The sequence below is a fragment of the Peromyscus leucopus genome, chromosome 8b (genome assembly GCF_004664715.2).
Source record: "Peromyscus leucopus breed LL Stock chromosome 8b, UCI_PerLeu_2.1, whole genome shotgun sequence".
In the NCBI taxonomy this organism is placed as follows: Eukaryota; Metazoa; Chordata; class Mammalia; order Rodentia; family Cricetidae; genus Peromyscus; species Peromyscus leucopus.
The window spans coordinates 50177754-50204806 of record NC_051086.1 but is presented as its reverse complement, the minus strand read 5'-3'; the positions used below and the strand labels follow the sequence as shown (position 1 = coordinate 50204806).

Sequence of the window (27053 nt, the reverse complement as noted above, 5' to 3'; positions counted from 1 at the left end):
CACAGCACGAAAAGGTTGGGAGGAAAGAAGGCTGAACCCTTCGTGCCAACTCCAATATCTCAACCAGGCTTATTTGTACCAGGTCCTTCTTTGCCTGCCTATATTGGAGCGTTCCATGCATGTGTCTGCTCTCCCGTGCCTCTGTGAACTCCTGGGTTTGTTTCCGTATCCCCAGGGCACAGGGCGGCTGCTCAATCAATGCTGGACGAATGACTGATGGCATGAGCGAACGAAAGAGCGCATGAACATTCAGAAGGAGGAAACGAGTGTTCAGAAAGAGTACATGAATATTCAAAGACCCAGAGCAGGAAGTGATGACAGGCTGGTGGGTCGGAGGGGTGGGTGAGGTGAGACTCCGCCTTACCTTCTCTCCATCATCTTCTTGAACTCCACCCTCATCAGGTAGCCCCTGCACACGGCCTGCGTGCGAGTCATCAGGGTCACCAGCTTCTCATCTCTCATCTCCTCCAGAAGCCCCAGGAGCCCCGCTTTGAAAAACACCTGCGTGAAAAGAGAGACCAGGCGGCGTCCTCCTCAGCAGCGTTCCATCAGCCTCCTGATGGAATCTGTTTCTTCCCAGCTCCAGCCTAGAGTGCTTCCAGGCCTCATTTTCCAGGGGCTTAGGTCTCTGCATCTGCACCTCTTGGGCTACAGTAGTGTGCTCTCACGTAGGTCCATCAACCACCTGGACTAGTTCTGCATCAAGGCAGTCAAGACAAGCCGGGAAAGTAACCATGGGGCACAATTGTGTCCAGATTTGGAGATAGTCACAGATGGATCTGTCTCCCACCTCCTGGGCTCTGTGACACCCTCAGACCTGTTGCCCCCAGTGTCCCAACTGTCCCCAGCAGGAGCTCCCTCTGGAGCAGCTAGGAGACCAGACTCTTCTTTCTCAGGAGCCTGGCTTCAGAGTCAGGCTAAGATGGAAACTAGCCTTTGGCATTCCCTACTTCTCAGCCAATTTATCTGTCCAAGTGGCCTTGAGGATTTAGTGTGCCCTTGGCCTCCTGGGACCTTTGCTTCTTTGGCCTCCCAAGGACTCAATGAATTACGCATTCCTCCTTATCAACTCCCACATCAGTTATTGTGATGAGTCAGTGAAATTTGTCTGGATGGCTGTGCACAGGACACACACACACACACACACACTGACTAGAAGTCCTTCCATTGGTTGGAATTACCCTTCTCAAGTCAAGACCCTGGAGTCTGCCCTACATTCTACGTACTCTGAGCCTTTTTCCCCTGTCTAGGACACCAGAGTCCCCTGCTTGCTGCTCCATTTTCTAACATAGGATTCTTACCTCTTCAAGATCAACACAGAGCCAGAGCCCCCAGCTACAGTCCCAGGGCTGTCCACAGTCTGCCTGGGCTGTGAGACAAGGTTGGTCAAGTTGACCAGACACAAGACCCTTCCCTCTGATTGGCTGACTAGCTGCCAGGGTTGAGGGAGTCTCCAGGCCGTCTGTTCTCACCTTGGTATGGCCGAACCGGAACTGCTCCCGGTCCACGTCGATGGAGTTGAGAAGTTTCTCAGAGGCATTCTTGCTGTCAATGAACTGACCTTCTGGGATGGCACTGGCGTTAAGGATCCGGTACCTGGGGAGAAGAGACAATGGTTTTGATCTCTCAGGATGACCTTGTACCTGAGACCAGACCTTCTAGAACCTTCTGCTCCAGTCTTAAGATGGTGAGTACAGTGCTGCTAGTCTGGGGGACAGGGGAGAGAAGTCCAGGGGTGGGCCCTAGGGTGTGGTAGAGGGAGAGAGCATGGAGGAAGGAAGATGGGCTGAGCACACTTCTTAGAAAATTTGCCTTGAGAGATGGTTCTTATCTGACCTGGAAGAGCTTTGGATTTAGCTGCAGCTCAGAGACCTCATTCCTCCTACCTCTCAAGGGGTCTGGACTTCCAGAAGGAAAGAGGTGTTCTAGAACAGTGGATCTCCACTGGAAGATTTGGCTTCTAGGGAACACCAGTTAGTGCCTAGTATTTTCGATGGTCACAACACAGGAATGTGGTGTGTGGCTTGCTCTGAACATCTTTGAGTAGAGGCCAGAGATGTGGCTAGGATCCTCTAATGTACAGAGAATCTCTATACAAAGGACCATCTAATTCCAGATGTCCACCACAATGAGACATCCTTTTTTAGAGTGACAGTCCGGCTAGGTCTGACTACGACTGATAGATCAGTTAGGGTCCATCCCAAGACTCACTGTGGACGTGGGGGGATCCTTCTGGCACAATGAAGTCCAGAAAGCCCGAGAGGCTTGTTAGTGTACCAACTGCTGAGGCCAAGGGTGCGTTGGATGGGGTGTGTGTGTGGAAAGTTGTCCTCAGAGAAGATAAACACACCACAGAAGAGGTGACCTACCGCTGTTTGAAGTCGGCATAGAGGATCCGGCTGGGGAACCCTTTTCTGCAGATCCGAATGCCCTCCAGGACCCCATTACAGCGCAGCTGATGCATGACCAAGTAGTGGTCCATCACACCTGGGGGGAAGCACGGGGAGGGGCGGGACGTGGGTGGCTTTTCACGATTTGTCTTTGGTGACCTAAGACACCATGAACTTAGACTTGAGTGTATTGAGCTCAGCACTCAGCGGGGTGACTACGACTTGTGTAAGCATCACAGAGGAGATGGCCCAGTCTTCTGGGAGACTCCAGCACCCCAAGGCCATAGGAAGGAGATCTTTATTCTGCCAGAGGCCCTGTTTTAACTAGGCTCCAAAGAAAAGGTAGGGGTGTGTGGAAAGGCCCTGGGGCTTCTTGTTAGACAACCTGAAGAGTCTTCCTTCCCATCTCTGCTGAGGTGAAAATGTCAAATGTGCGGAGCCTGAGGAGCCAGATAAGAAACAAAATCCACAGTAGGGTCGGAGGCTCAGTGTGGGGGCTGGTGGCCATTTGCTCAGCACCTGCCTCAGGAAGTAGGGCTGGGTAGAAAGTGTGGGGCCAGTGGGACAAGAGAGGCCTACGGCAGAGATGCCATTGGCCACTCTTGGTAACCAGCCTGGCCAGAGGGTTAAAGGAGAGATACAATGGCTGTGGTGATTTCTCACTGTAAGCACCCTAAGTTGCTAGAGAGGGGTACAGTTAAGGCTGTCTTGTAGAAATTTCCTAGAGTGCCTACAGGCTTTCCTGCTTGCTCCAAAGAGAGATCCTTATAACAGTTTTCACAACTTGACTGGCGCTGTAGCCCCTCCCACTACAACGATTATCATCGACGTGCGACATTGATTAACAACAAGGATTCATCTTAGTTGCCTTAAGCCAAACTCTGTGCAGCTGGCAGCTACGACATCAGACAGTGTGGACACAGAAAACTGCCATGGCGGCCCAAAGGTCCACTGGATGGGGATTCCCTGCAGAAAGATTGGTTAAGACCAAGGAGGAAATATATCTATTAGTATTCCAGAAGGATCTGGGAAGGAAACCTTAGACATTTGTCTGGTCCTCTCCCTCTTCCCACACTTTTTTTTTTTTCCTTTTTGATGGTAATGGCTCCATTTTACTGATATTTTGAATAGAAAATCCATTTCAATGACTCTTAAGACACTCATGATCTAAGGGTGCTGTTAGAGTTTCTCTTCCAGCTTTGTCACAAAATGAAATACTCCTTTTGGAAAACTTCTGACATTTCTACTTCATGGCTATATTACAGAAAAAATTTAAATATACAAACAAACTTTCTTATTTCTTTAAAAAACTTATTGGTATTCATTTCTCTTGATTTTATAACATGCATTATTTTTGGTTTATATTTTTCATTTTTCACATTTCTTCTTAGTATAGCCACTGATCTTTAATTTTAGCAGGTCTACAAAACATTATGATTATGCATATTAATGAGGCACAGGATATTTCAGTCCATGAATGTGATTCCTACTGGTTCAAAACCCAACGGTGTTATTTACCAACTGCATGAAAGGGGGACCTCCTGTAGCCTTGAAAAGTGAAAAACTGAGGACACAATGCTCCCGGGTGTGAGTTGAGGAGATTTATTGTAGATATGAGGGAGAGCATGGCCTCAGGCATCTGGAATGGGGAGGGAATAGCCTCAGGCATCTGGAGTGGTCCGAACTGAACATGGCTGGCAGACTGAACCAGGCCAGGAGAGGAGAGGGCAAGACCGAGAGAGGAAGGAAGAAAAGAGAGTGTGGGGAGAAGATAATACCTGGGAACACAAGAGACCAAGAGGACAGGTGGCCAATTGGCTGGGCTCTATAGGTGCCCTAAAAGCTGAGGTGGTGGGGGGTGAGGTTCAGGTGCTGGAGAGGTTAAGGGTAGTGAGCGGGGTGAGAAGTGCTGAGAGGAGCCAGGACTCTGTAACAGGTATTGGCCAGCACCCCTGGGAGAGACTGGTAGCCAGCTGTCCACTTTGATATGTTAAATAGGCACCTGGGGCGTAGGTTAATGGAAGAGCCATGGGTCCCTTTGGCCCGAGATAAAGAGAATGACTCCTTTTAGCAAGCAGGAACTATCTTCTTAAAAGCCAGGGAATGCTGGCCTTTGTCTAAACGCTAGACTTTGGGAAAAGGAATTTCTTGAGACCTAACATGCCTCCATTTCTTTATTTGTAAAAATATAGAAAACAGTCACTTCTACTTCACAAAATGTACAACTGAGTGAAGCAAGTAACAGGATCAAAACCCTAGCATGGGGTACGGAGCCCCACGGCCCAAGTTAGGTCAGAGCTGTAACTCCAGAGAGTCCTGCTCTCTTCAGATAATGGCTAGCCCGGTTGTTACTCACCAGGAGTCTTGGTCTCGTTGGGAATCAGGCATCGTACAAAGTGAGGGTGGGTGCTCCTTAAGTTGGTCATCAGTTTGTTTAAATTTTCCTGGAACGCAGACCAAAGCAAGCACATTTCTCTTAGCACACGCCATTTCACTGGGCAGAGAAACAAGTGCCTGAGGAAGGCCCAAGACAGAAACCACATACCCTGAACACAGCTGACACGGTCTGGAAAGAGGACCCCTTCTTCTTCCCAGCCTTCTTGCCTCCTGCAGAGTCACCTGCAGAGCGACACACAGAGCCGGGGTCAGGTGCAGCGCAGGGGGCCCAGAGAAGCGTCTGTGACTGCATCTCCAGCCCCGAGACAGGAGTGCTGGCTGCATTGGCCCAAAGAGCCGAAGTTCTGTTGGACTGTTCTCAGCATATGCCTAAGCCACTCAGATTTGGGGACACTCAGCTTTATCGCCGTGCTAATGGGCTGGGGTGGGATGCGGTGACATTTAGCTGGAAGCATAATACACACTCTTAGTGTAGAGGGACAATCCTTCCCTGCGGGACTTTAATTGACATCTAATCAAATGGGTTGAGACATTCCTTCTCCATGATTGGCGTCTCTCTCATGCCCACTCCTTTTATTATCAGTTAATTATTTTTGGATTTTCGAGACCACGTCTTGCTATTTTGAGACCGCGTCTTGCTGGCTTTGAACTTGCAGCAATCCTTCTGCCTCCACTCCCCCAGGGCTGGGATCATAGGAACAGGCCTCAGTATCCTGGAATCTGCCTTCATGAGGAAGAAACTGAAAATAACAAAACTATATATTTTTTTTCAAGAAAATTCTATAGTCTGTTTTCTTTTTCCTTTTCTTTTCTGGGAGAAACAAGCCAGTACTTGTCTCAGTTTGAAGTCAGTGCTGTTTGGTCCAGTTCTACAGCACGGCTCTTTTTTCTATTTAGCCTCTGAAATTTAATCATGATTCACCTGGGGGGGGGAATATTCTCTCTCTTTTCCTCATTCTCCTGTCACTTGTCGCTCCCTGTCCCCAGGGGCTGGCAGGAATGTATATTTGGGTCAGGGAGGAAAGGGCAGAAAGCCTTTTCTCAGACACATGTCCACCACAGCTTCTTTAATAACGTCTTCACGTTGTCTCTAAGGGAGGCTACCTTAGGAGACAGAGGCACCCTGGCCAGAGTCAAAGAAAATCATTCCGTCATTCGAGTTTAACCTCTGCTCATTTATTATAATTCTCTGCCCAAAGTGTAACTAGACATTGACTTTTTAAAATTATGTCATTGTCTACTGAATCCTGCATGCATTTTAAAATCAAAGAAACTAAATAATAAATGTATGCACTTAAATGGTCAATACTTTAAAATTGCATCTGGGGCAATTGTTTAATGTGCCACACCTATCAGTATACTGAGTGTGAATGGACTGGGAACCTTGGGAATTGGTGCCATCTGTTGTGTGGCTGCTTTGGGGACAACAGCCCCTATGTGTAATCGTTTGGATACGTAGCCCAAACGATTACACATAGGGGCTGTCTGTGACAGCACATTCCTGCATCCTAGTACTTGGGAGTTTGAGGCAGGAGGATTGCAAGTTTGGGGTGTTCTGGGCCACATACTGAATCCTAGGCTACCTTGAACTACAAAGTGAGACCCTGTCTCAAACAAGCATGGCTACTGCATGTCTATGGAAGCAACTAGAAAGACGCTAAGACACTTGTGACCCTGCATTGTCATTCCTAGGTGTATATTCATGGAGATGACAACAGATAACACAGAAATCTGCATATGCACATTTACTGAAGCCCCAGCCAGAAAATGGAGATGGCCCAAATACCCACTGAGAAGGCAGAGACAAAGTGAAGACTATCCCTGCAGTGAGATATTATTGTCTGTAGAAAGGAATCCAGAAGTAATACTTGCTGCAGCATGCACAAACCTTAAAAACATCAAGCCTGAATGAAGGACCCTATCACATCTGATTCCATTTCTATGAAATTTCCAGAAAAGGCCAAACCAGGTTCAAGCCAGCCCCAGCTATGTAGGGAATTCCCCAAGCCCTAACCACTTGGGAACTTAAATTAAAGTCTTGGTATTATCCCTAAGTGAGGTGACAGATACCCTGGCCAACTTTGAGCAGATAATCCATAGACGCAGAGGGTAGATCAGAGGTAACTAGGACTTAGGGACAGGAATGGTGAGAGATTGCATATGGATTATAGGGGTGATTAAAATATATTTAAACTAGATAGTAGTGATGATTGCTCAATATTATAAACATTCAAAAAAACCCACTGAACTTTTTAAGTACTAATTTTATTGTATTTCTATATATCTTAGGTTTAAAAAAACCATTAAACAATAAAGTATTGACTACCTTGTCCAGTTTACCCAGTTTAGAGTCCAGTTTACCTCCATGGAGCTCACTGTTTTAAGAGGAACATTAGGAATATGAGGAAGAAAAATGGAGGCGAGAGCCTGAAGCTCGCGTTGAGCTGTTTTATCTATGAATGACTTTAGGGTATAATTACACAGAGCTTTCCACATGGGAAAAAGCATCTCACCTGCCTCTGCACCAGCATAGTTGGAAAAGAGGAAGGACAACAGCTTCAGGGAAGACTTCTGGTACAGCCCCACCACTGTCTCATTCAGGGGGTCCTTGTTCTTGTCCAGCCAGCCGGCGATGTTGTAGTCCACGGTCCCCGCGTAATGCACCAGCGAGAAATGGGCCTCGGCCTTGCCTTTGGCAGGCTTGGGCTTCTGGAAGTTGTTGGATTTTCCCAGGTGCTGGTCATACAGCTTGTTCTTGAAGGAGGTGTCTGTTGCCTTGGGGAACATGCACTCCTCTTCCAGGATGGAGAAGATGCCCATCGGCTAGAAGGAGGAGGACAGGGATGGTGTCTTTACAGTTAAGAGGCCATGCCAGTGGCTCCATGATTGGAGAAAGCAAAGAGAAATCCTTTGGTGTCACCATCATGGTGTTAAGAGCGCAGGCATGTGAGTTGTGATAACAAGGCTCCTGGTATGTTTGATTCGGTAACAGAATGGTGATCGATACCAAGAATGGGATCTTGCTGGATAGATTAGTCTAAAACTGGTAATGCCCCTGTTTCAGATACCCAGGTGTTGGGATAACAGAATGTACCAGCATGCCCAGCATGGAAGTCCTTTTTAAAAGTTAATGTCATTCCTTGTTTTCACAGTAACTTCCCACTAAGAACGCTACTGTCCCTGGTCTCTCCTCTTTGAATTTTGGGTCATGTCACACTATGCATGCTGGGATTCCACTGACATGGTTGTCATCTTGTATTTTAACCACTCAGGCACCACCTTAGGTGTGACAACAGTTCTGAGTGTTTTCCGAGTCTCCCTCTTTCCAGGCTTATCCTCTCTGCAAAGGGGATGCTATCTGAAGGGGAGAGGGATTAGAGATGCCCATCTATGAGCAGATAAGAGGCAGGGGAGCTAAGTGGGGGTGCATACCATGGAGGAAAGGAGAAACATCCCTACCTTCTCAATGAGCTCGATGCAGGCGGCCAGATCCATCCCGAAGTCGATGAACTCCCAATCAATGCCCTCCTTCTTGTACTCCTCCTGCTCCAGCACGAACATGTGGTGGTTGAAAAACTGTTGCAATTTCTCATTGGTGAAGTTGATGCACAGCTGCTCCAGGCTGTTGAACTGGGTACAGAAACAAAATAATTTAAGTCTGAAAAATCCCTGTGAGTGAATTTGGAAACAGAGCTAAGCAGAGTAAGCCAGTCATTTGCCCAAATAACTCACATCAAAGATCTCAAAGCCAGCAATGTCCAAGACCCCAATGAAGTACTGCCTGGGCTGCTTGGTATCCAGCTGCTGGTTGATGCGGGTGACCATCCACAGGAACATCTTCTCATAGACAGCTTTGGCCAGGGCGCCCACAGAGTTGGTCACCTTAACAACAGATCACCAGCTTAATATTCATATTAGATCATTATTCCACACTCATTGGTTGCATTAAGTTGAAGCATGAAATTGACATCATGATGGTCCAAAGTAGCTGCATGTTGACAATTTCACATCATTTAGCATCTTATTAAATATTTCTTGAGACATCTGTCTAGCTCATGATATTCTCCTTTCTCTAAGAACAATTCCACTAAAAACATGGTTTCTTAACCTCCATGGTTAAGACACATGACAGCCCTGGCCATCTTCATTCAATCAGAGTTAATGTTTCTTGATAGAATTTGGAATTGGGATCAAAAGACAGTGGTCTGAATCTCAGGTTGAAAGTGGAAACATGGAGGTGTAAGTTGGAAAGGGACTGAGGGACATCTCAGGCAGGAGGGCTGGGGGAGCTTATCCAGCTAAGACACAATAAAGGAGAGAGATGATATAGCATGTGGAACCCCCCCAAAGGAAGTGTCAGAGAGAGGCCGCCCAGCCTTCATTTTCTGGGTACCAGCCCTCACCTAGTGGGCATGCCTGCATTGGCATCCCTTGGGTCACCCCTGAGATCTAAGGATAATTCCCACCTTGATGTTGAAGTCAGTTTCGCACAACCTTCCAAATGTAACTAGAAGGATGCTGCAGACATGGTTGAGAGAGCAGGCCCTCTGAGTCAAGTGGATTCTGGGGATTTCTGTTACCTGTTGGACGTTCTGTCCTTTGGTGACATACTCATTGCCGACCTTCACTCTTGGACAACACAGGCCTTTCAGCATCTCCGCAGAATTCAGTCCCATCAGGTATCCGGCTTTGTCAGCCACTGAAGGAAGAGGAGACATGGTTGCTGGACAGAAGTCGAAGCCTCCGGGCTCTCGGGTTAGCCCAGGCTCTTCCCAGAAATATGCCTCATGGTCCTTTGTGATGTCTCTATATTCTCTTGTGTTACCAGGCCTGGACTTGCCTGTAAAGCTTCAACCCATAGCCCAGTGGTCTTTTGTTCTCAAGAACTCCTAATCCGTCCCCTAGATGCAAGCTTTACAAATAGTAAGCTTATGTTTCTCTTCCTTTTTCTAGGTATTGAGGATCTCATCCAGGGCTTTGGGATTGCAAGTGCTCTTCTACCGAGTACAGGCCCAGACAATATGTTTCTTGACTTATTTTTGACCTACAAATAGTTCAGCTTCATTAACACGTTAGTCAACTGGGCATGGTGGCATACTCCTTTAATACCTGTACTGGAGAGTCAGAGACAGACAGATCTCTGTGAGTTTGAGGCCAGTCTGGTCTATATACAAGTTCCAGGACTGTCAGGACTACATAAAGAGATCCTGTCTCAAAGCAACAACAACAATTGAAGCTACAAAAAACTCCCAAATCAAAAAGTGTGTTAGTTACATAGCAACACCTGTGGGTCCCAGCAACTGTGAGTTGAAAATACTAAGAAAAAGAGTTACATCTGGGCAGGTTAGATTGCTCAGCAAATAAGGTGCCTTCTTCTAGGCCTAGTGACCTGAGATTGGTCTCTAGGACTCACACAACAAAAGGTGAGAACTGAATCCTTCAAGTTGTTCTCAGACATCAACACATAGACTCTGATGTGCAACTCTCCCATACACCCCCAAAAGGAAGAACTTTAAAAAAAAAAAAAAAAAAAAAAAAAAAAAAAAAAAAAACTGCATTGCCAGTCACGGTGGCTCACACTTTTAATCCCAGTGCCCAGGAGGCCGTCAGGTGGAGCTCTGTGAATTTCAGGCTAGCCTGTCATGTCTCAAAACAAAAACAACAACAAAAACAGAAACAGAACAAACAAACAAACAAACAAAAAATTGCATCTGTACTGATCAATATAGCATGACTGTTTACATTGTACCAGATGTGAAAGTTATCTAGAGATCATTCAGAATACATTGGAGGGTGTGCGTCAGTTGTACACAAATACCACCACAGTTTACATAGGGGAGTCCAGCTGCAGAGAGCTTTAGTATATGCTGGTTAATTTCTGTCCACTTGACACAAACTAGAGACACCTTGGAAGCAGTGACAAATGAGGCTTTGCCGTCATCGGATGGGTCTGCAGGCACGTCTTCTGGGCAATCGTTTTCTTGATTGCAAATTGATGAAGTGGGCAGAGTTTACTACAGGGGGCGCCACTGCTGTACAGGTAGGTGATCCTGGGTTGTCTAAGAAAGGTAGCTGAACTTGAGTCTGAAATGACACCAGGAAGTGGCTTACCCCGATGGTCTCTGCTTTAGTTCCTGCCTCCAGGTTCCTGCCTCGACTCCCTGCTTTGGCGTCCATCAGTGGTGGACCAACGTGTAAGCCGGATAAACCCTTTTCTCCCTTGAATTGCTTTTGGTCATGGCTTTTATCACAGCAACAGAGAGTGAACTAGGGCCTGGTAGTTGTAGGCAGTCAGTCCTTGATACCTAAGCCTGGAAAATGCCAAATGACGACGATATGTTCATGTCATCAGTGGACATGGACCGACAGCAGCTGAGCCTGTCAAGGAGGCAGAGAAACGCTTCTTCCCAGGCAGACCCTTCCCTGGCTGGGACTCTCCTCTTGTTAGCTGGTTATGAGACAGTTTATTAAATTCCAGGGCAGTATTTGAGAAGGACTTTATCAACAGCCACATGCACGCCTTATTCTGCTCAAACTGTCGCCTCTTCTTGCTGTGTCCACTTACGTGGATGGGACCAGTTATTCACTGTTGTCACTCTTGTCCTTGATGAACCCATGTTCACTTCACGCCCTCAAATCGCTGGCCTCTGCCTTGTTTCCGGCAACTGTGGAGCAGTAAAAGCAGCTGAGTCTGGACTCCAGGATCAGATTGCCTGGCTCCAGACTGGACTGCCGGCCTCCAGATTTTGCTTTTGCTTCTCCATGCTTTAGGTTTGCCATTTGCAAGACTGGGGGCTAGTGATAGTGTTGGGGTTTTAGGGTTATCAGGGGGCATGCCTGGTGTTTGGTGAGCCTCCGGTGGATGACTACTTTTGATACACAGATTGGCATCATCATTATAGGTGCTTGTGCCTGACTATTGTTCCCCCACTGTCTTTTTTGTCGGGGTTCTTTCTGCTGTAAACACAAGGCACATGATTGCCGGAGCAGGAAGAGGTCCAGGGACTCTACCAAGACATGTTTCTGTACAATGCACACTTGTTGAGGATCCTGGTGCCTTTTCTCCAAGGTTTCATGCTTGAAGTTAGGCTGACTGCTAACTGATTTATGCCCCTGCTACTTGGAGTGTCATTGGTTTATGTAACTCCCCAAACGTACATCTGCCACACATTCTTTTTTTTTCTGTAGCCAGAGTGGATCACATCTCTTCCTCAGTTCTCACCGCATTATCTCTCTTGTATCCGTGCTTACCACAGTGTGTCTGCCTCTCCCCCCATCTTCTGGAATCCTAACCATCCTTCACAGTCCAATTCACTGTCCTTTACTCCAAGAAGCCTTCCACAGTTATCCTGTTTCTGAATTCTCTTTCTCTTCCCACCGTATACCACCGAGGTAGGCAGGCATCTAAGATGGCTTCCAAGACACGTGCCCCTGGTGTACACCTCGTATAATCTTCCCTTGTGTGTGGCGGGGATCTATGAACATGGCGGGCTGTCATACCCACAGTAATGCTACTGATCAGATGGTTTAAGTGGACAAAAGGGAGATTAATGCAGGCAGAGAGAAACAAATCAGGTGAGCCTTAACCACACACCGATAAGGTCATTTAGATCTTCCTAACCTTTAAGCCATGTCTACAGAGCCTTCGTGATGCCTCCAGGTTTAACCAACCCAATTCACACACTGTGGGGATGGAATCAACAGGTAGGATTATTAGGGGTGACCCACAACCATTCACCCCTTTATTCAAGGAATTTTTAGGATGCACATGAGAGGAAAAAAGGGCTGAAGAAATGGCCACACGGGGTGGGGTGAGCTCTCTAGCCTGTCCTCTCTTCCCATTTCCTTCAGCTTCACTTCTAGGATTTCTATGGGTAAGGCAGAGAGCAGCTTCCATCAGCCAGGTGAGAATTATGCAGAGGAAGAGTCATTTGCCAGTTTTTGGTTCAGGGTCAAGTTTAGTAGATGTCAGAGTGGGAGGGCCAGGAGGAAGAAAACTTGACACCATTTTTATTAGAGGTTTTTCACGTTAGGTCCAAATTATCAGGACAGTGTCCTGGGCATTCGTGTTAGTACGCATCAAGAGAAAGTGATGTTCACTTAGCAATGGTCTAATAGGTCACTTATTCAAGTCCACCTTAAAAATGGAGCAAACTTTAATGGTGAGAGCTGATGACGATTTGACATTATAAGTCTTAAAGAAATGACTCATTAAGGACATGAACCATGATCCTTGAACAACTCAAATTCAGGGTGTGTAATTTTGGAAGAGCAAAAGAGTTTATCTCACATAAGTTCAGACCTCATATAAACATAGGAGGTGAATCAACTCCCACCCACCTCCTCGGGTCCAGTTACCTTCGGTGCCATCCGGCTCTGCCTGCTCCTCTCTCTGCTTCTGTTTGAACTTCATGTTCCCATAATGCATCACGGCCCCCGTCAGTTTGTAGATCCCAACTTTCTCCTCTGGGCTGAAACCCAGGATGTCAATGGCATTCTAGAAGGAAGAAAAGGAACTCAGGGATCCTCTTTGTGTATCATATGAAACAGCATTTGCTCACATAAGCGGATGGATGAGGGATGTGTCAAGTTAAAGGCTAAAATCCAGTTTTAAGTATGTTTGTTTAGGTGAATGGAGATTATGGGAAGAAAACAAGGTGCTTATTTTTTCTCATCAGATAAGATAAGAACTTGCAACAACCTTTCCCACTCCATGTAGATGGGTTATTTTCTGAATGAGTGGATTGGAAACCACTGTATGGTATGGGAAGAAGACCATTGCATAGACAGTGATGGAGAAATAGCTCCCCAAAATCTCAGTTTGTCATTGTAACACGGGAATCCCAGTGTCGTCTATCATTTAGTAAATACACTCCAGAAATTAGACCTGGGAGGGAAGGTCAGCAGAGGTATTACCAATTTTCAGACGAGCAAAGGACAGATTTTTGTAGAGATCCCCTTTTATTTAAGATATTTGGATAAGATGCTATCCATATGTTATCTTATTAAGTCCACATAATACCTTGTAGATTTATAGATGTTTTTATGTAAGTACTCCGTGTGTGTGTGTGTGTGTGTGTGTGTGTGTGTGTGTGTGTGTACATCCTTCATGTTCATGTGCCTTGTAGATATACAGACTTATGGGTGAAGAAGTAAGTGGTATCTCTGGATCCTCATTTTCCCATGAGCATATTAAGATGCCTCTAAGCTCATATACTCCGTAAAGCTCTACGCAAACAAATAAGCACATGCTTACATCAGTCGCCAGCAGCTCCTCGCTGTCATCAATGCTGGCTACCGTGACCTCTCCTTGGCTCACGAAGGGGAAGTCAAAGGGATTGGTTGAAATCAGAAGCAAGTCTGTGAAAGAGGAAGGTGCTTGAATGCCTCAGACAGCACTCAGTCTCAGCACTGTTCCCACTGCTGATCCAGAAGCTAAGGACAGCATCCCTGGAGCTTACCAATTAGTTCTGGCTTCTTGTTTGACATGATTTGGTAAAAAATGTGGTAGCTTCGTTCGACTGGATAACTGGAATGTCACTCTGGATTTTTCCAGGAGATCTAAAGTAACAACAGTGACAACAATAACAACAACAAAAATCATGAGCTTGCAGGTTCCTGCGTGATGCCTTTCGCTGAGCATTATTTCTGTGCGTTGTGTGGACTCACAGGTTTCAATGTCCGCTGATGCGAGCTTCCCCGTGGCTCCAAAGTGTATCCGAATGAACTTCCCCTGTCCAACAGCAGGTTGACAAACACGTTATTTTATTGATGCTGCCTCTGATTCTCCGAGAGATGGGTAGGAAGTGGGTAGAGGTGTGTGGCTGGGAGTGACATCAGAAGCACAAACACTTCCTTCCTGTCTGTGTCCCTGACACCCATGTCCCCAGGCTGGGTCATTCAAGGCTATGAGAATGCTGCCCAAAGTGCTGACCCTGTTCCTGCATCTCTGGGGAAGCCCACAGGCTCATTTTCTGACTTATCTGCTTAGAACCACATTGTCTTGATTGCCTCCTTGTTATCATACCTGGCTTCTCACACTTTTCCTAACACCTTAGACTTTGTAGCTGTCTGTCTGATTTCTGTTTTGCCTCTGGGGGCTACTTCCAAGATTTTTCACCTCAGTTTTACTTGCTGTTTCCTAACAGCAAATCCACACCTTTCAGGCCCAGCCTCAGGCCAGACTCCCTGGCTCCCAAATGAACAACTCAGGGTCTGTGTAATTCCCCTTTTTTGATCTCTCTCTCTCTCTGTCTCTCTCTCTGTCTCTCTCTCTGTCTCTCTCTCTCTCACACACACACACACACACACACACACACACACACACAAAACACTATATATCAGATGTAAAATAAACATTGTGTATTATTTATATGACATATTTATGAACTTGCATCTATGTATAATTTACAATAATAGCATGCACACACAATGTATTTACTCCTTTCTTACATTATCTACTTAGCTGATCCTCTACCACACTGTGAGTGAATTTGAAGGCAAAAGTCATGGCATATTTGTTTCCTTATACTGTCTGGAACGTGTTCAGTCCTCAAAAGTTTCTCAAAATGTTATGACTAGTTTATGAAACGTTAGATAATTCTTTAGTATTTAACTTAATGGAAGACAATATAAGTCACCCCTTAGCCCTTGAATGTCTGGATGGTAGAAAGTCGACAGATGTGATTGTGAGTTTGAATCAGGACCAAGTTAAGGAGACATCACAACTAAGTGGGTGTACCAATTCAGAGTTCCCAAAGGCATTGCCTCCTCTTAAGGTCAACACAATAACCAGCTCCATCCAGGTGTGTATAACACATGTAACAGACACCCTCGTGCTTAGCTGTGTAACCAGGAAGACAGGTATGCATGGGGCAGTGAGCTGAGTTCAAGGGGCATAGCCAAGGAAGGAAGTCTCTGAGAGATGTACCCGCTTTCTACTCAGTACCCATTTGGTCTCTGTGGGAAGATTATGGGATGCTGAAGTTACCCAGCTAGGGAAATGTGTGGAATGCTCATGCACTTTCGTAACTGGGAGCCTTTGGTAAAACTTCACCTCTGAGCACTTGTTCCCCTGGCTGAGGAAGCTAAATGGAGGAATAAATGTTTACTTTCTCGTTAGCATGGAAGTAAACACCGCTTTGGTTGAGCTAATCTTAGTAAAATTCTGGAAGATGGAATATATCCTTCAGTATTGACAATACCAAGCCACTCTCTGTTTTTAATCTCTCCTGCCTTCGCTGGCCGGCCCTCCTCCCAGGGCCTCCTGACTTGGAAGAGGTCAAGTTTGCTAATTTAGACTATATTAAGGTTTCTGTGGCTAAGTAAATCAATTTTTGCATTTAAAAGTACTTCTAAGCACTAGGCATGACTCTGCTTGCCTACTACCCCAGCACTGAGGGTCAGAGACAGGCTGGGCCTGAGAGGTTGCTGGCCAGGAGCCTAGCAAAAATGGAAAGCTTCTGCTTCAGTCAGAGACCCTATTTCGAGGCAATAAAAAAAAAGAAGATAATACCCTGCTATAGCCTTCTCAAATGTGCATATGGATACACACAGAGAAATTAAGTAAGTTCTTCCACCTACAGAGACCACTTTGGCCTTAATGATTCCTCCTAACCTGTGGAGTATGAGTCCCTGTGACTCAGCATACTGTGAAGGGGTCTTCGATGGTTAAGGACAGACAGTGAAACCCTCCCTTTGCCAGGAATAGGCCAACACCTTCCTAATTAATTCCACTTAGCCCTGTTGATCTGAATTGTAAGACGAAGGCTCAGTGTATCTAGCAAATTTTCCTGTGTAGGATTTCAGGAGTGGGTGTAATTGGGTGGGGAGTTGAAAACTGATCTGCTCTTACGAATCTGGAGGAATTGTCATTCCTCACGGTCTTGGCATTTCCAAAGGCCTCCAGCAGGGGGTTGGCTTGGATGATCTGATCCTCCAGTGTTCCCTAGTAACAAGCAAAGAGAGGTAAGTCAAGAACTTCAGACTTTCTTCTGGAATGGGTGTTTGGTGACTGGAAACTGTGGGTGTCTGGGCAGAGTCCTGGGAGGGATGTCACCCCTGACCAGTGGTCAGGGCTGGTGTGTGGACAGCCCTCCTGGGGGAGTCTCAGGGTTCCCTTCTGGAGAAGCTTTTTTTAGGGTAGCATTAGGGTGACCTGGCTTTGGCAGATTCCAGACTGGAATGTATTTCCCCTCCATTTCAACATGCTTTCTTTTCTACTGACGCTTCATTACAAATGGTAGGCCTTTTGAATACGCACTTCATAAAGAGGAGCCCACCTGAGACCTAGTCACTTGGAAATTCTATGCTTAGAGCCTCACCAGCCTTCTTAAGAAATTCTCTCGGTGGTTCTGAAGTGCATTCCCTCCTGAAAACCCATAGTACTCCTAATCTTCCTCTAAAGGGGGTGTGAAGTCGGTCAAGATCGCCCAACTGTTGCTGATGGAGCTGGTGGTAGGCAGACCTCCAGGTCTACAATGACAGTACCAACCCCAGTTGTGTCTGAGCGTGACTGTGATTCAGGCAGAGACATGTACCTTGAACTTCATCCAGTTTCCTGGTACAAACTTTCTAAAACCCTCGGGGACTCTGAGGTGATGTGATATGATGTGATGTTGTGTGGTGTGGTATGGTGTGATGTGGTCTGGTGTGTGTGGTGACTGAGAGCTGAAGCCTCAGGGCAAGGGTTTTGTATGGTTAGAGAGTTGAGCTGGTCACTGATGGCTGACTAATAGAAAGGACTAATGGTAAGGGTCCCCTAACCAAAGGAATCTGGAAAGCTTCCAGATTGGTGAGCCCAGGTGCTGGGAGGTGGCATGCTCAGAAAAGGCGCAGAGACTCCAGATTCCTCTACCCATACACTATTCGTGCGTCTCTTCCCCCTCAGTCAATACATTTGAGGGATATAGTTCTTGAGTTCTGTGAGCCACTCCAGCAGCAGAAGAGACAGCAGGGACTCTTTACTTATAGGAAGTTGGTTCAGTGTACATACAGGTAGTGTGGACCGGAGCTTGTGAGCCTGAACCATTAACTTATGGGGTATGATGCTATGTCCCTAGGCTAGTGTCAGAATTAAATTGAGCTGTAAGATCCTGGTGGGCCTTCGCATTGAACTGGAGAATACTTCGGTGATAGAAAAATGTCTATACTTTTGGTATGAGGAATTTTCTATATAAGAATCAAAGGGACAAAAAAAGCCCACCCCATTGGGCTATCTCTGCTGAGTGTACTTCCTTCATGCCCTTGGCATTCACTTACTATTGGAGGCATATTTATTCCAACAAGCCTTTGGTGCACAATACCCCTCACCTGCATTTTGCCTGGCTGCTGCTCTTTCTTCTTATCTCCCGTGACTGCAATTGTGGCAAAGTACTGGATGACCCGCTTGGTGTTCACAGTCTTCCCGGCCCCAGATTCTCCACTGTCAATTAAAAAGTAAGTGGGATAAAGGAAAGTGGAAGAGAAGGTGTCGACTTCAAAGCCATCGTGACGCAAACGTGGGCTACTCACGTGATCAGGATGGACTGGTTGTCTCGATCTGGAAACACAGAAACAAGCAAAACCAAACTCATAAGTAATAGGTGGGTTTAAAAATGAGCAGCCCTGCGAGGAATCTGAGAACACAGCTCTGGCTTTGCCATTTGCTAGGGGTGTGCTGTAGGCCTGTCCAATCATTGTAGGAGAATTTATGCAGCTTCTCTGAAAGTGGGATGCTGGAGCAGTGATCCCCGCAGTGTGAAGGGTGTCTGTGTCTGTAAATCTGCTGGCATGATCTTACATTTCTTTTAATAAGGGAAGCGAGCCTTGGGTCCTGAGCTGTTGTGAGGCCATAACTTTTAGCTGATTGAATGTCATTTCAATTTCTTGGTCTTGATTTTCTACTTGCACAAAGTAAGACTGATTTTCCATTTATGAAGTGTGTGAAGAGAATTGTAGCACTCTAAAATTCATATATCGAAGTCCTAACCCTTAGACCTCAGAATGTGACCTCATTTGGAATTAAAATGTAAATGAGACTCAGATATTATTAAAGGTGTGGTCAGACTGGACTAGGCTGAGGCTTGATCCACATCACTGTGTCCCGGTAGTGTAGGAACAGATGAAGACATATGCACATAGAAAGAACACCAGGGGAAGACAAAGGCAGAGAGAAGGTCCTCTAAGCCAAGTAACATGGAAGATCACCTACAAACCACGGAAGCTGGGTGAGCACCCTTGAACACATTCTCTCTCATGATCCTTATAAACATATTTCTCATTAAGGTGCCCAGCTTGTGGCATTATGTCACAGTGGCCATGGCAAGCTAATACAAATAGTGATGTGACTCTTCCCTTTAAAACATGTCAATTTGGTTAATATATAGGGAAGAAATTGAAGAGTTGGTGAGGATTGTAGAGGTTTGTTTGATTTTTAACGGGTTTTCTGATCATGGCTGCTCACTTCCTATGTCTGTGGGAAGTCAAGTCAGGTGAAAGTTGAGTGGACAAGTGACCGCAGGCACAGTGTTAGCATGTATCTATGTCTTGGGAACGATCAGAGGAGTGTGCTATACCCCTTGAACTTGGCATTCCTTAAGTGGTTGGTGGTTAGTGTGTCTTAAGTGTACCCTTAGTGGGGTGAATTGGGGGTATGGAAAAGCAGAGTCCTTGTCTTCTACAATCCCCCTGAATAAGTACAAGTTTGGAGTACCTCAGCTAGGACCCCTGGCTTTGCCCTGGACCATGACTACTGTAATGAAAGATACCGCAGCCTTGGTCATTCACCCCCAAGTCATTTGATGCTCCCAAGTTCACACTGACCACTGTGCTGTTCAGAAGAGTGAGGTCTCCTCCAAAGGGCCCAAGTACTTAGCCAATAAATGACTTACGATCACATGAAAGCAAGGGCTCACTCACCCGTCAGCATGAACTGGTAGGCGTTGTCAGAGATGGAGAAGATGTGGGGCGGGGCCTCCTGGCGCTTCTTGCCTCGGTAGGCCGCCACCACCTCAGGGTTGTACACCGGCAGCCACTTGTAGGGGTTGACGGTGACGCAGAAGAGGCCCGAGTAAGTCTGTGGGAAATTTAAAAGATTATGGATCTTGTTTTTCCTCAGAGAGCTAAGTGAAATAGAAAGAGGTCAAAAGGCTCTCACGTAGATCATCCAGGCTGCGTAACGCTCTTTGAGGTTGTACAGCACTGCGGGCTCGTGCAGGTGGGTCATCATGGCCATGTCCTCGATCTTGTCAAACTTAGGGGGGTTCATGGGGAAAACCTGGTCACTGTTCAGAGTGAGCTCCTGGGTGGAACAAGGAAAAGCAACTGATGGGTGCAGAGCCAATGACCTGTGCTCTCCTGGGGGCAGGTGGCATGCTGGGATACTGCAGTGTGGTCACGGCATTACCACGACAACTTGGTGGATCCTTTCCATACCCAGAGATAGCCCGGCACTATCTTCCTTGATTAACCTGATTCTGGTCTGGTGCTCCTAGGCATCTTGGCATTGTGTGTGCCAGGAAAGGGCATCAGGTGTGTAAAGCTAAAGAGAAGTTTGGCCCTCAGAGTTGCCAGATGAGGCTTAAGGCAGTCAAAGGCAAGGCAAGTTGCCTTGATATGACCTGTTGCTCTGAGTGCTGTAATGAGACAAAGGTTGGGAAGAACTTTTCTCATGGGCTCTGTGCTTCCCTTCCTCAATACCCTGCTTCTGTGGGCATCTTTGCAATATCTTCATTAGTGTTGTCTCTAGAAAGAAACCCCCAGAGCCCTGCCCAGGTGCCCCCTCTCATGCCCCATTTCTTTTCACCTGTTTCTTCAAAGCTCTGATAATTGCTTGTATCTCTGCTGTCATAGTTAAACATTTGGACAGGTATGATGGTTCGTGGTTGAACAGTATTTGGAGATAATTATTGAATTTCACCTCTCTAGGTTGTTCCCACCTTTGCTTCCTACTCAAGCATATAATTGGCTCTGCGCTTCGTTCTCAGGAGACACAGAAAGTAGGGCAGAAGAGAGAGAGAGCCAAGAAGGTTTGCTGGCTTTTATTCTCCTAAAACTGAAGTTTTTAGAGGAGCTTTGGGGTTAGCGGAAGGAGACTCGCTGATGTGGGATGAAGTTCACGAGGAAGGAAGGCCTTCCATCCCAATATCTGAGCCTATAAAGAGACCCCCAAGATAGCCCACAGGGAGAGAGAAGGTCTCTGCATCCTGACAGTTTAGGGACTGGCACTCACTTCTTAGTAGATCCACCAGAAAGGCAGTGAGTCCAGATGGACTCTGTAAGATTGTGAAAATGGGGCACAGCTCTGAAGGTGGGGAGACCCCAAGACTGGCTGAAGATTGGTTTTTATTTTCTCTATTTCAGTGAAAAGGAGCTAGAGTCAGAGGTTTAGTTCAATGATAAGACATGTAAACAAGATCTGTTTGCTGTGCCTGCATTTGAACTGGTATTCATTCCTGACACACAGCCCTTACACTAGATGGCAAACTTTGGGGAAGCAGGGACCATGACATGGCAGCAGAGATCTGATGTATGTCCCGTAAGGATTGAACTGAAGAGTGCACTGTGATTATCTACTCCAAACCAATGGGGGCACTGGAGCTTGCTCTGTAAGAGCCTAGAGCTTGTACTGAATTGACCCATTAGGCAAAAGGCAGCATCAGATGGTTATGGCCCAGCATGCAATCTCTAGTAGTTCACTCAAAAGGAAAGCAAGGATGCTACATTATTAAAGACCAACACTTACCCGGTCATCTAAGGTCTTGACAATGACTTTGTCATTTTCCCTGCTCTGGATCATGCCTTTCACATACATTTCTTTATCATCCACAGCAAAGCAGGCTTTCTTAGAGTCGAAAGGGCGATTCTGAGCCTCGATCCTCTCCTTCTCTGGCTTTCGGAGGTAGGGAGCAGCTTCTCCAAAAATGGCCATCTCAGCGTCTGAACTCATGACTGCTGGGGGCTGAGAAGACAGGGGGACTGGTGAGGCTTGGGTAAGTACTTCACCCTCCTCTGCCCCATTATTGCTATTCAGTCAGGGGTGGCGGGCAGGTTCAGAGGCTCATGGAACAACTCTACCTTTTGAGAGATGTACAGCCAGGCCCAAGGAGGGCATCAAATGGGCAAGCTCAAGGCAGCCACATGTTCGATAGAGAAGGCTCCAGCAAACACCTCCTAAATGATTCATCCTGCTTGAGCCCTGTGACCTGAGTGCCATGCCCTTTGTAAACGTGGGGAAAGTGTTTGGAATGGCAGTGATTCCTAATAGAGAATTCGTACAGCTCGGTGCTAACACACTGATTTGAATGTAAAGATTCATTTCACTTGTTTAGGTAACAAGGTAATTAATGGAAGGCACGCTGGCCCAGTGCAAGCAGTCCAGACTTCAACATGTGTCAGAACCCTCCAGGAACCAGTTAAAGTAGAGAGCTGGGCCCCCACTATCTACTGTAGGATTTAGTGGGCTGAAAATAGACATTTCTTGCAGGTTTCTAGGTCATGTGGCTGCTGTTAGTCTGGAATGCTCTCTCTGAGAGGCGTTGCCACGTGGTCTTCCTGGTTTAAGCCCTCAAGCTATCACACCAGGGGTTTTTCAGAAAATAGAGAATCTCCGACTCAATTGAGATAACCCAGGCAGAGCCTGAATTATATGAGGATTCTCTGGGGAATTCTATGTTTACAGAGAGAAGAAGACCCGGCCTAGAACAACTATTTAAAGTCCACTTGTGTATAGGACTATCAGATTGGGAAAATGTTTAATTAACACTTGTCTTGGAACCCACTGCATAATGTGGGGGGTGCATATGAGGTCCCCCCATCCTCTGTGTCACGATTTTCTCACTTCTTTGGCCCTTCTCTCTATGTGTGTATTTTCTCTCTTCTTTCAAGCTAGAAAACTCACTTTAATGTCTGAGCCGTGACCTTGTTCAAGCCACTTAAGTTCTCTGGGCTCCTGCCTCATCCTATTTAAAATGAAGAAGCAACTCCTGTCTATCACATCCAGGTGTAGCATGGACCCACGACTCCCTTTCCTCCTGTCCACTTCATCCCCTCTGTATCTTTTCTCTCATCTCCTCCTTGAGTTCCCCCAAAACACACACACACACACACACACACACACACACACACACACACACACACACACACACATCAACCTTCCTTTCCTTTCTCCCTCCTCTTTTCCTTCCCATCTCATTCTCCTGTGACAGAAATAAAATATAATTAAAATAAAATGGAATTAAGGTACACACACAGCACCCGTATGCATCTTCCTGTATGTCTCTTAAACAGCTAATGTTTTAATATCTTCTCCACTCTATGTTGAAAGGGAGGACAAGCCCATTCCAGTTCTTTCTCCCCGTTCCGCCTTTTGGGAACTACACTTCATTAGTCACTGTTGAAATATCCTTTCTGTGATTCTGCAGATGCTGCCTTCTACGGGGTGAAGGATTTGCTTAGCTCTGGGCCTTATTCTGATGAAGTTTCGCTTCAGTTTTATTTTGGCCAGTGGCTCCCTTAAGCTAGCTGTGGCTCGTGGTTAAGATTTAATGGGAAAAAAACCTGGGATTTAATATAGTATCCACAAAGAGGACTCCCAGGCTCCCAGCCATCATGCTGCTTTAAAACGACTTGGTTATTTCCTGGAGAATAAAAAGAATCATAATTTTTCCTTCCATTTCCCTGAAGGGAGCCTCCACAGTTGTGGCTTAAGTGGGTTGCATTACAGCAGCAGTTTTCCAACTTAGTGGTCTTAGGACCCCTACATACTCTTAAAATGAAAAATGCAAGGAGGTGGTATTTCCAATGTGCACCAGATGAGAAATGAGAATTGAGAAAAAGTACAAATTCTTTAAGAGGTACTATCAAATCCCTTATAGATAACGTATTTTTGAAAACGATATTTTTCAAAACCAAGAAATTACAGAGAAGAACAGCGCTCTCTTCCACTTTCGCAATCCCATCAATGTCTGCTTAATTGTCATGTCTGCTGTCGGGTTGGTTAAAGTAAATATAAGTTTTTAAGAGCAGCTCCTTACATCATAGTATAATTTAAAGAAGGAGAGGAACAACATGCATTTGGGCCTGTCAAACTATCATTTAATTATTTTTTCAGATAACGTAGTTATTATTCTTCGACACTTACTGTTTTAAACTTGACAAGTGGTCGAGTCTCACAGGCGTCTTGCAACGTGGAACCTGAAAACATCAATATTTTCATTTGATTACATTAGATCACACTGGTCTAGCTTGCACTTTCATTTTTTACTTTGTTTTGAGCCAGAGTAACCCAGGCTAGCCTCATGCCTGTGTGGCAAAGTGCTTCACCACCAAACCACCTCTCCTGCCCTTAAGTTCTATTTAATAGACATTGCAGGTTTCTCATTTCTGCCACCTGGGTGCAGGTGGGAAAAGTTCACAATACCTGAACATTGAATTATACTTAGTCTTTCTAGAAACACTAGACTTTCCCTTCTAGGCCTCAAATCCTTACGAGTTTTCAGATAAAGACTCTGTAGCCCACCCCTTCTACCGGCTGTAGTCCAACTGTAGCTCCAGTCCCGTGTCCCCTCATTGTATCACCTGGGTGAAATGACTTGACTCAGCAATATTCTTTTACAGATGTGGTCGCACTCCTTCACATACAACTTTCCCCATTTCTGACAGATTTGACAGAGGAAAGGTACTTAACCTAAAGTCCTTCTATAACTTTAGGATGATTGATTGCCATCCCAGCTCTTGATAAAGGAAAGAAAACTCCAGCTTCTTCTGTAAGATGACTCTGCCCCTGTCCCTGGCTGTTCTGTGCTCTTCGTAGCTTTACCGTCTCTGTGCTAAGTGGACCCAGTTACATCTTCTTCTGCTTCTTCCATAATGTACTTCTGTATCTCCTTTACTGTCCTAGACTCTGTACCCAAGTGGACTCCTGTTAATCTCATCAAGTGTGATATCCAAACCACATGTCCTCCTCCTCTTCCTCCTCCAGAGCGCCCTCACCTCTCTTGACCTAGGTGTAACGGCTGAGGCGGTGACTGTTCATTGGCAGCCAGGTCACTCCGCTGACTCACCATTCACTGCCCAGCAAAGTCCCTCAATCCTCCCCAGGCATGCGGTTGCTAAGTCAAATCTTCTCCCCATATTTATGCAACCGAGGGCTGAGCCCCAAGTGTAAAACTATTCATTCTTGCCTGGTGAATGTCACCTCCTCAGATCTGACCAAATTCTCTTGGTACATGACTCACAGTGGGCCCCGAGCTCTCCTCTCACAGGGTCCCTTAATTAGTTAGCCTTAATTAGTTCTTCCAGCATGACCAGCTCCCACACTGCATAGCTGTGCCCTTTCAGCCACCCGCTCTGTTCCTGTCTCCAAGGACCTTCTAATTGAGATGTTTGCCCTCCCATCCAATCTCCATCACCACCCCCGAGTGCTCCTCCGTTTGCTTTGGGTGTACTCTGTCATTGACCTGGACTTATCCCTCTTCTAGAAATTTCTCAGCCTGTTCTTGTTGAGTGGTCATAACTCAGTGACCCTTGGCTGTTTTGCTCCAAATGCATCTAGAATTATTTCTAATAAACAAAGTTTGGAATGAGAAGGGTTTCACCTTTGAGTAGGTTTGAATGAACTCTCCTTGTTCTTCCCTTACTGTTTGTGACAGAGGCATGGCTGTGTGGATTCAAGGGTTAAGACTGTGCCTAAGGGTCAGTCACAATTAGCCAGTCATGTAAAGAGTGAGTCTTGGGCATCATGTTCTCAGTCTACGAGGTATATGGACCTAGAACTTGCATACCGAAACTCTGTTCTTGTGTTCAAGGCGTTTCTGAGCACAGTACAAACACGGGAAGCTCTTCTTCCTTCAGTCAAAGCTGTGATTTCGTAATGTCACCTTTCAGAATAAATACTCTAGTGATCAGTCTCAGCTCACTGATTTCAGCTTCTTACATATGTGCCAATGTTGAAAATGTGTAACATGGTGTTTGCTAAACTCAATGACTGTGGTTATTGACCAGACCAAAAGTAACCCTTACCTTCTTGGTTCACAGAGTGACTCTCAGTGTCCTTCGGGAATGGGATGTCCTCCTGCGGCTGATTCAATAGAGCCAAAACAAACAGACAAAAAAATATGACTACAAGAATTTTTTTAAAATATAGAAAATATGTTTATTCTGATTTGTGTTCATGTATATGGACACACATTGGAGAGTGTAGGATGAAAAGAAGTTTTCTAGTTTGTATATTTTGATTTTGGGTTAACTCATCATACCACTTATTTATTTATTTATTTATTTATTTATTTATTTATTTATTTATTTATTTATTTATTTATTTATTTAGGAAAGAAACTTATGGATGTGGAAAGTGGCATGTAAGTTCCTTAGGAAGTTTAACAAAGATAGAATGTCTCTGACATACGAGAGTTCAAAATTCAGTGAAGGTCAAAAAAAATGCTGAAATAAATCTTGAACCAGGAAGAGTAAGAGACAATTCCACGAGTCTAGGTAAACTGTCCCAGAAACTTGTATTTGGCTAGGGGGCTATGTCCTCTGGGGAATGATCAAATATTGTAAACTGGATGGTTGGAGCCATCTCAGTAGGGAGCTTGTGCACACTCTCAAGTCTCCTGGGGAAAGTGGAGATGGGACTTCCAAAAAGTCATCTAAGGCCAGAGAATCCCGAGTTTATGAAGAACATTACCATTTTCAAGGAGTTCTCTGCAAAATTTTAAATATCAAACCTGATTTCAACAAACTTCCCAGTTACCGAATACTGCTTAAATGGAGCCAGAGAAAATGTCATGAAATGGCTCGTTGCAGAAGCAGTCAGGTTTTGATATGCTGGTTGCTTCCTTTATTTTCAAGCCTTTAATAAGCCTTAGTTATATCTCCAAGTTCACAGAAAGTTTTCAGAAGCATTAACTCATATGCAGAATCCTTGGCTCAAGAGATGTAAGATGCAGAAGCAAAGCCGGTTCTGTTAAGTAGCTACTGAAAATTCTTTGGATTTCCACTCCTTTCTATAAAATGATACAGGTGTACCAGAAAAGCCTCAGGATTCCTTTCAGCCCTATGAGTCCAAGACAGAAAGTTCTCAGGTAGAGATGATAGATAGCCTGAAATCAAAGCGTCATGAGGCTCCAAAAGCTAGAGTCGCCATCACGGCTTCACGGCTGCTACTGCACTGTCAGACTAGACCCAGTGAAAATCCACAAGGTTCCCCATGCAAGACCAACACACAAACCAGTCAGTAATAACCAGGTTAGGATGCATCTCAATATGGGTTAAACGTCAAACAGT

General features: G+C 45.7%; 1 protein-coding gene across 1 annotated transcript in view; it reads right to left on the bottom strand.

Moving 5' to 3' along the window:
- Myh13 (myosin heavy chain 13) overlaps positions 1 to 21729 on the bottom strand; it is a 46896-nt gene extending 25167 nt beyond the window's left edge. The window contains 20 exon segments of the mRNA XM_028869373.2: positions 365 to 501; positions 1473 to 1596; positions 2370 to 2487; positions 4747 to 4834; positions 4936 to 5009; positions 7301 to 7610; positions 8247 to 8417; positions 8520 to 8669; positions 9368 to 9486; positions 13146 to 13284; positions 14044 to 14147; positions 14249 to 14306; positions 14308 to 14348; positions 14457 to 14520; positions 16642 to 16734; positions 18099 to 18210; positions 18300 to 18327; positions 19686 to 19842; positions 19924 to 20067; positions 21511 to 21729. Coding sequence (XP_028725206.2) covers positions 365 to 501; positions 1473 to 1596; positions 2370 to 2487; positions 4747 to 4834; positions 4936 to 5009; positions 7301 to 7610; positions 8247 to 8417; positions 8520 to 8669; positions 9368 to 9486; positions 13146 to 13284; positions 14044 to 14147; positions 14249 to 14306; positions 14308 to 14348; positions 14457 to 14520; positions 16642 to 16734; positions 18099 to 18210; positions 18300 to 18327; positions 19686 to 19842; positions 19924 to 20067; positions 21511 to 21714 — 2435 coding nt within the window. The 5' untranslated portion in view covers positions 21715 to 21729.
- Positions 21730 to 27053: the final 5324 nt, after the last annotated feature.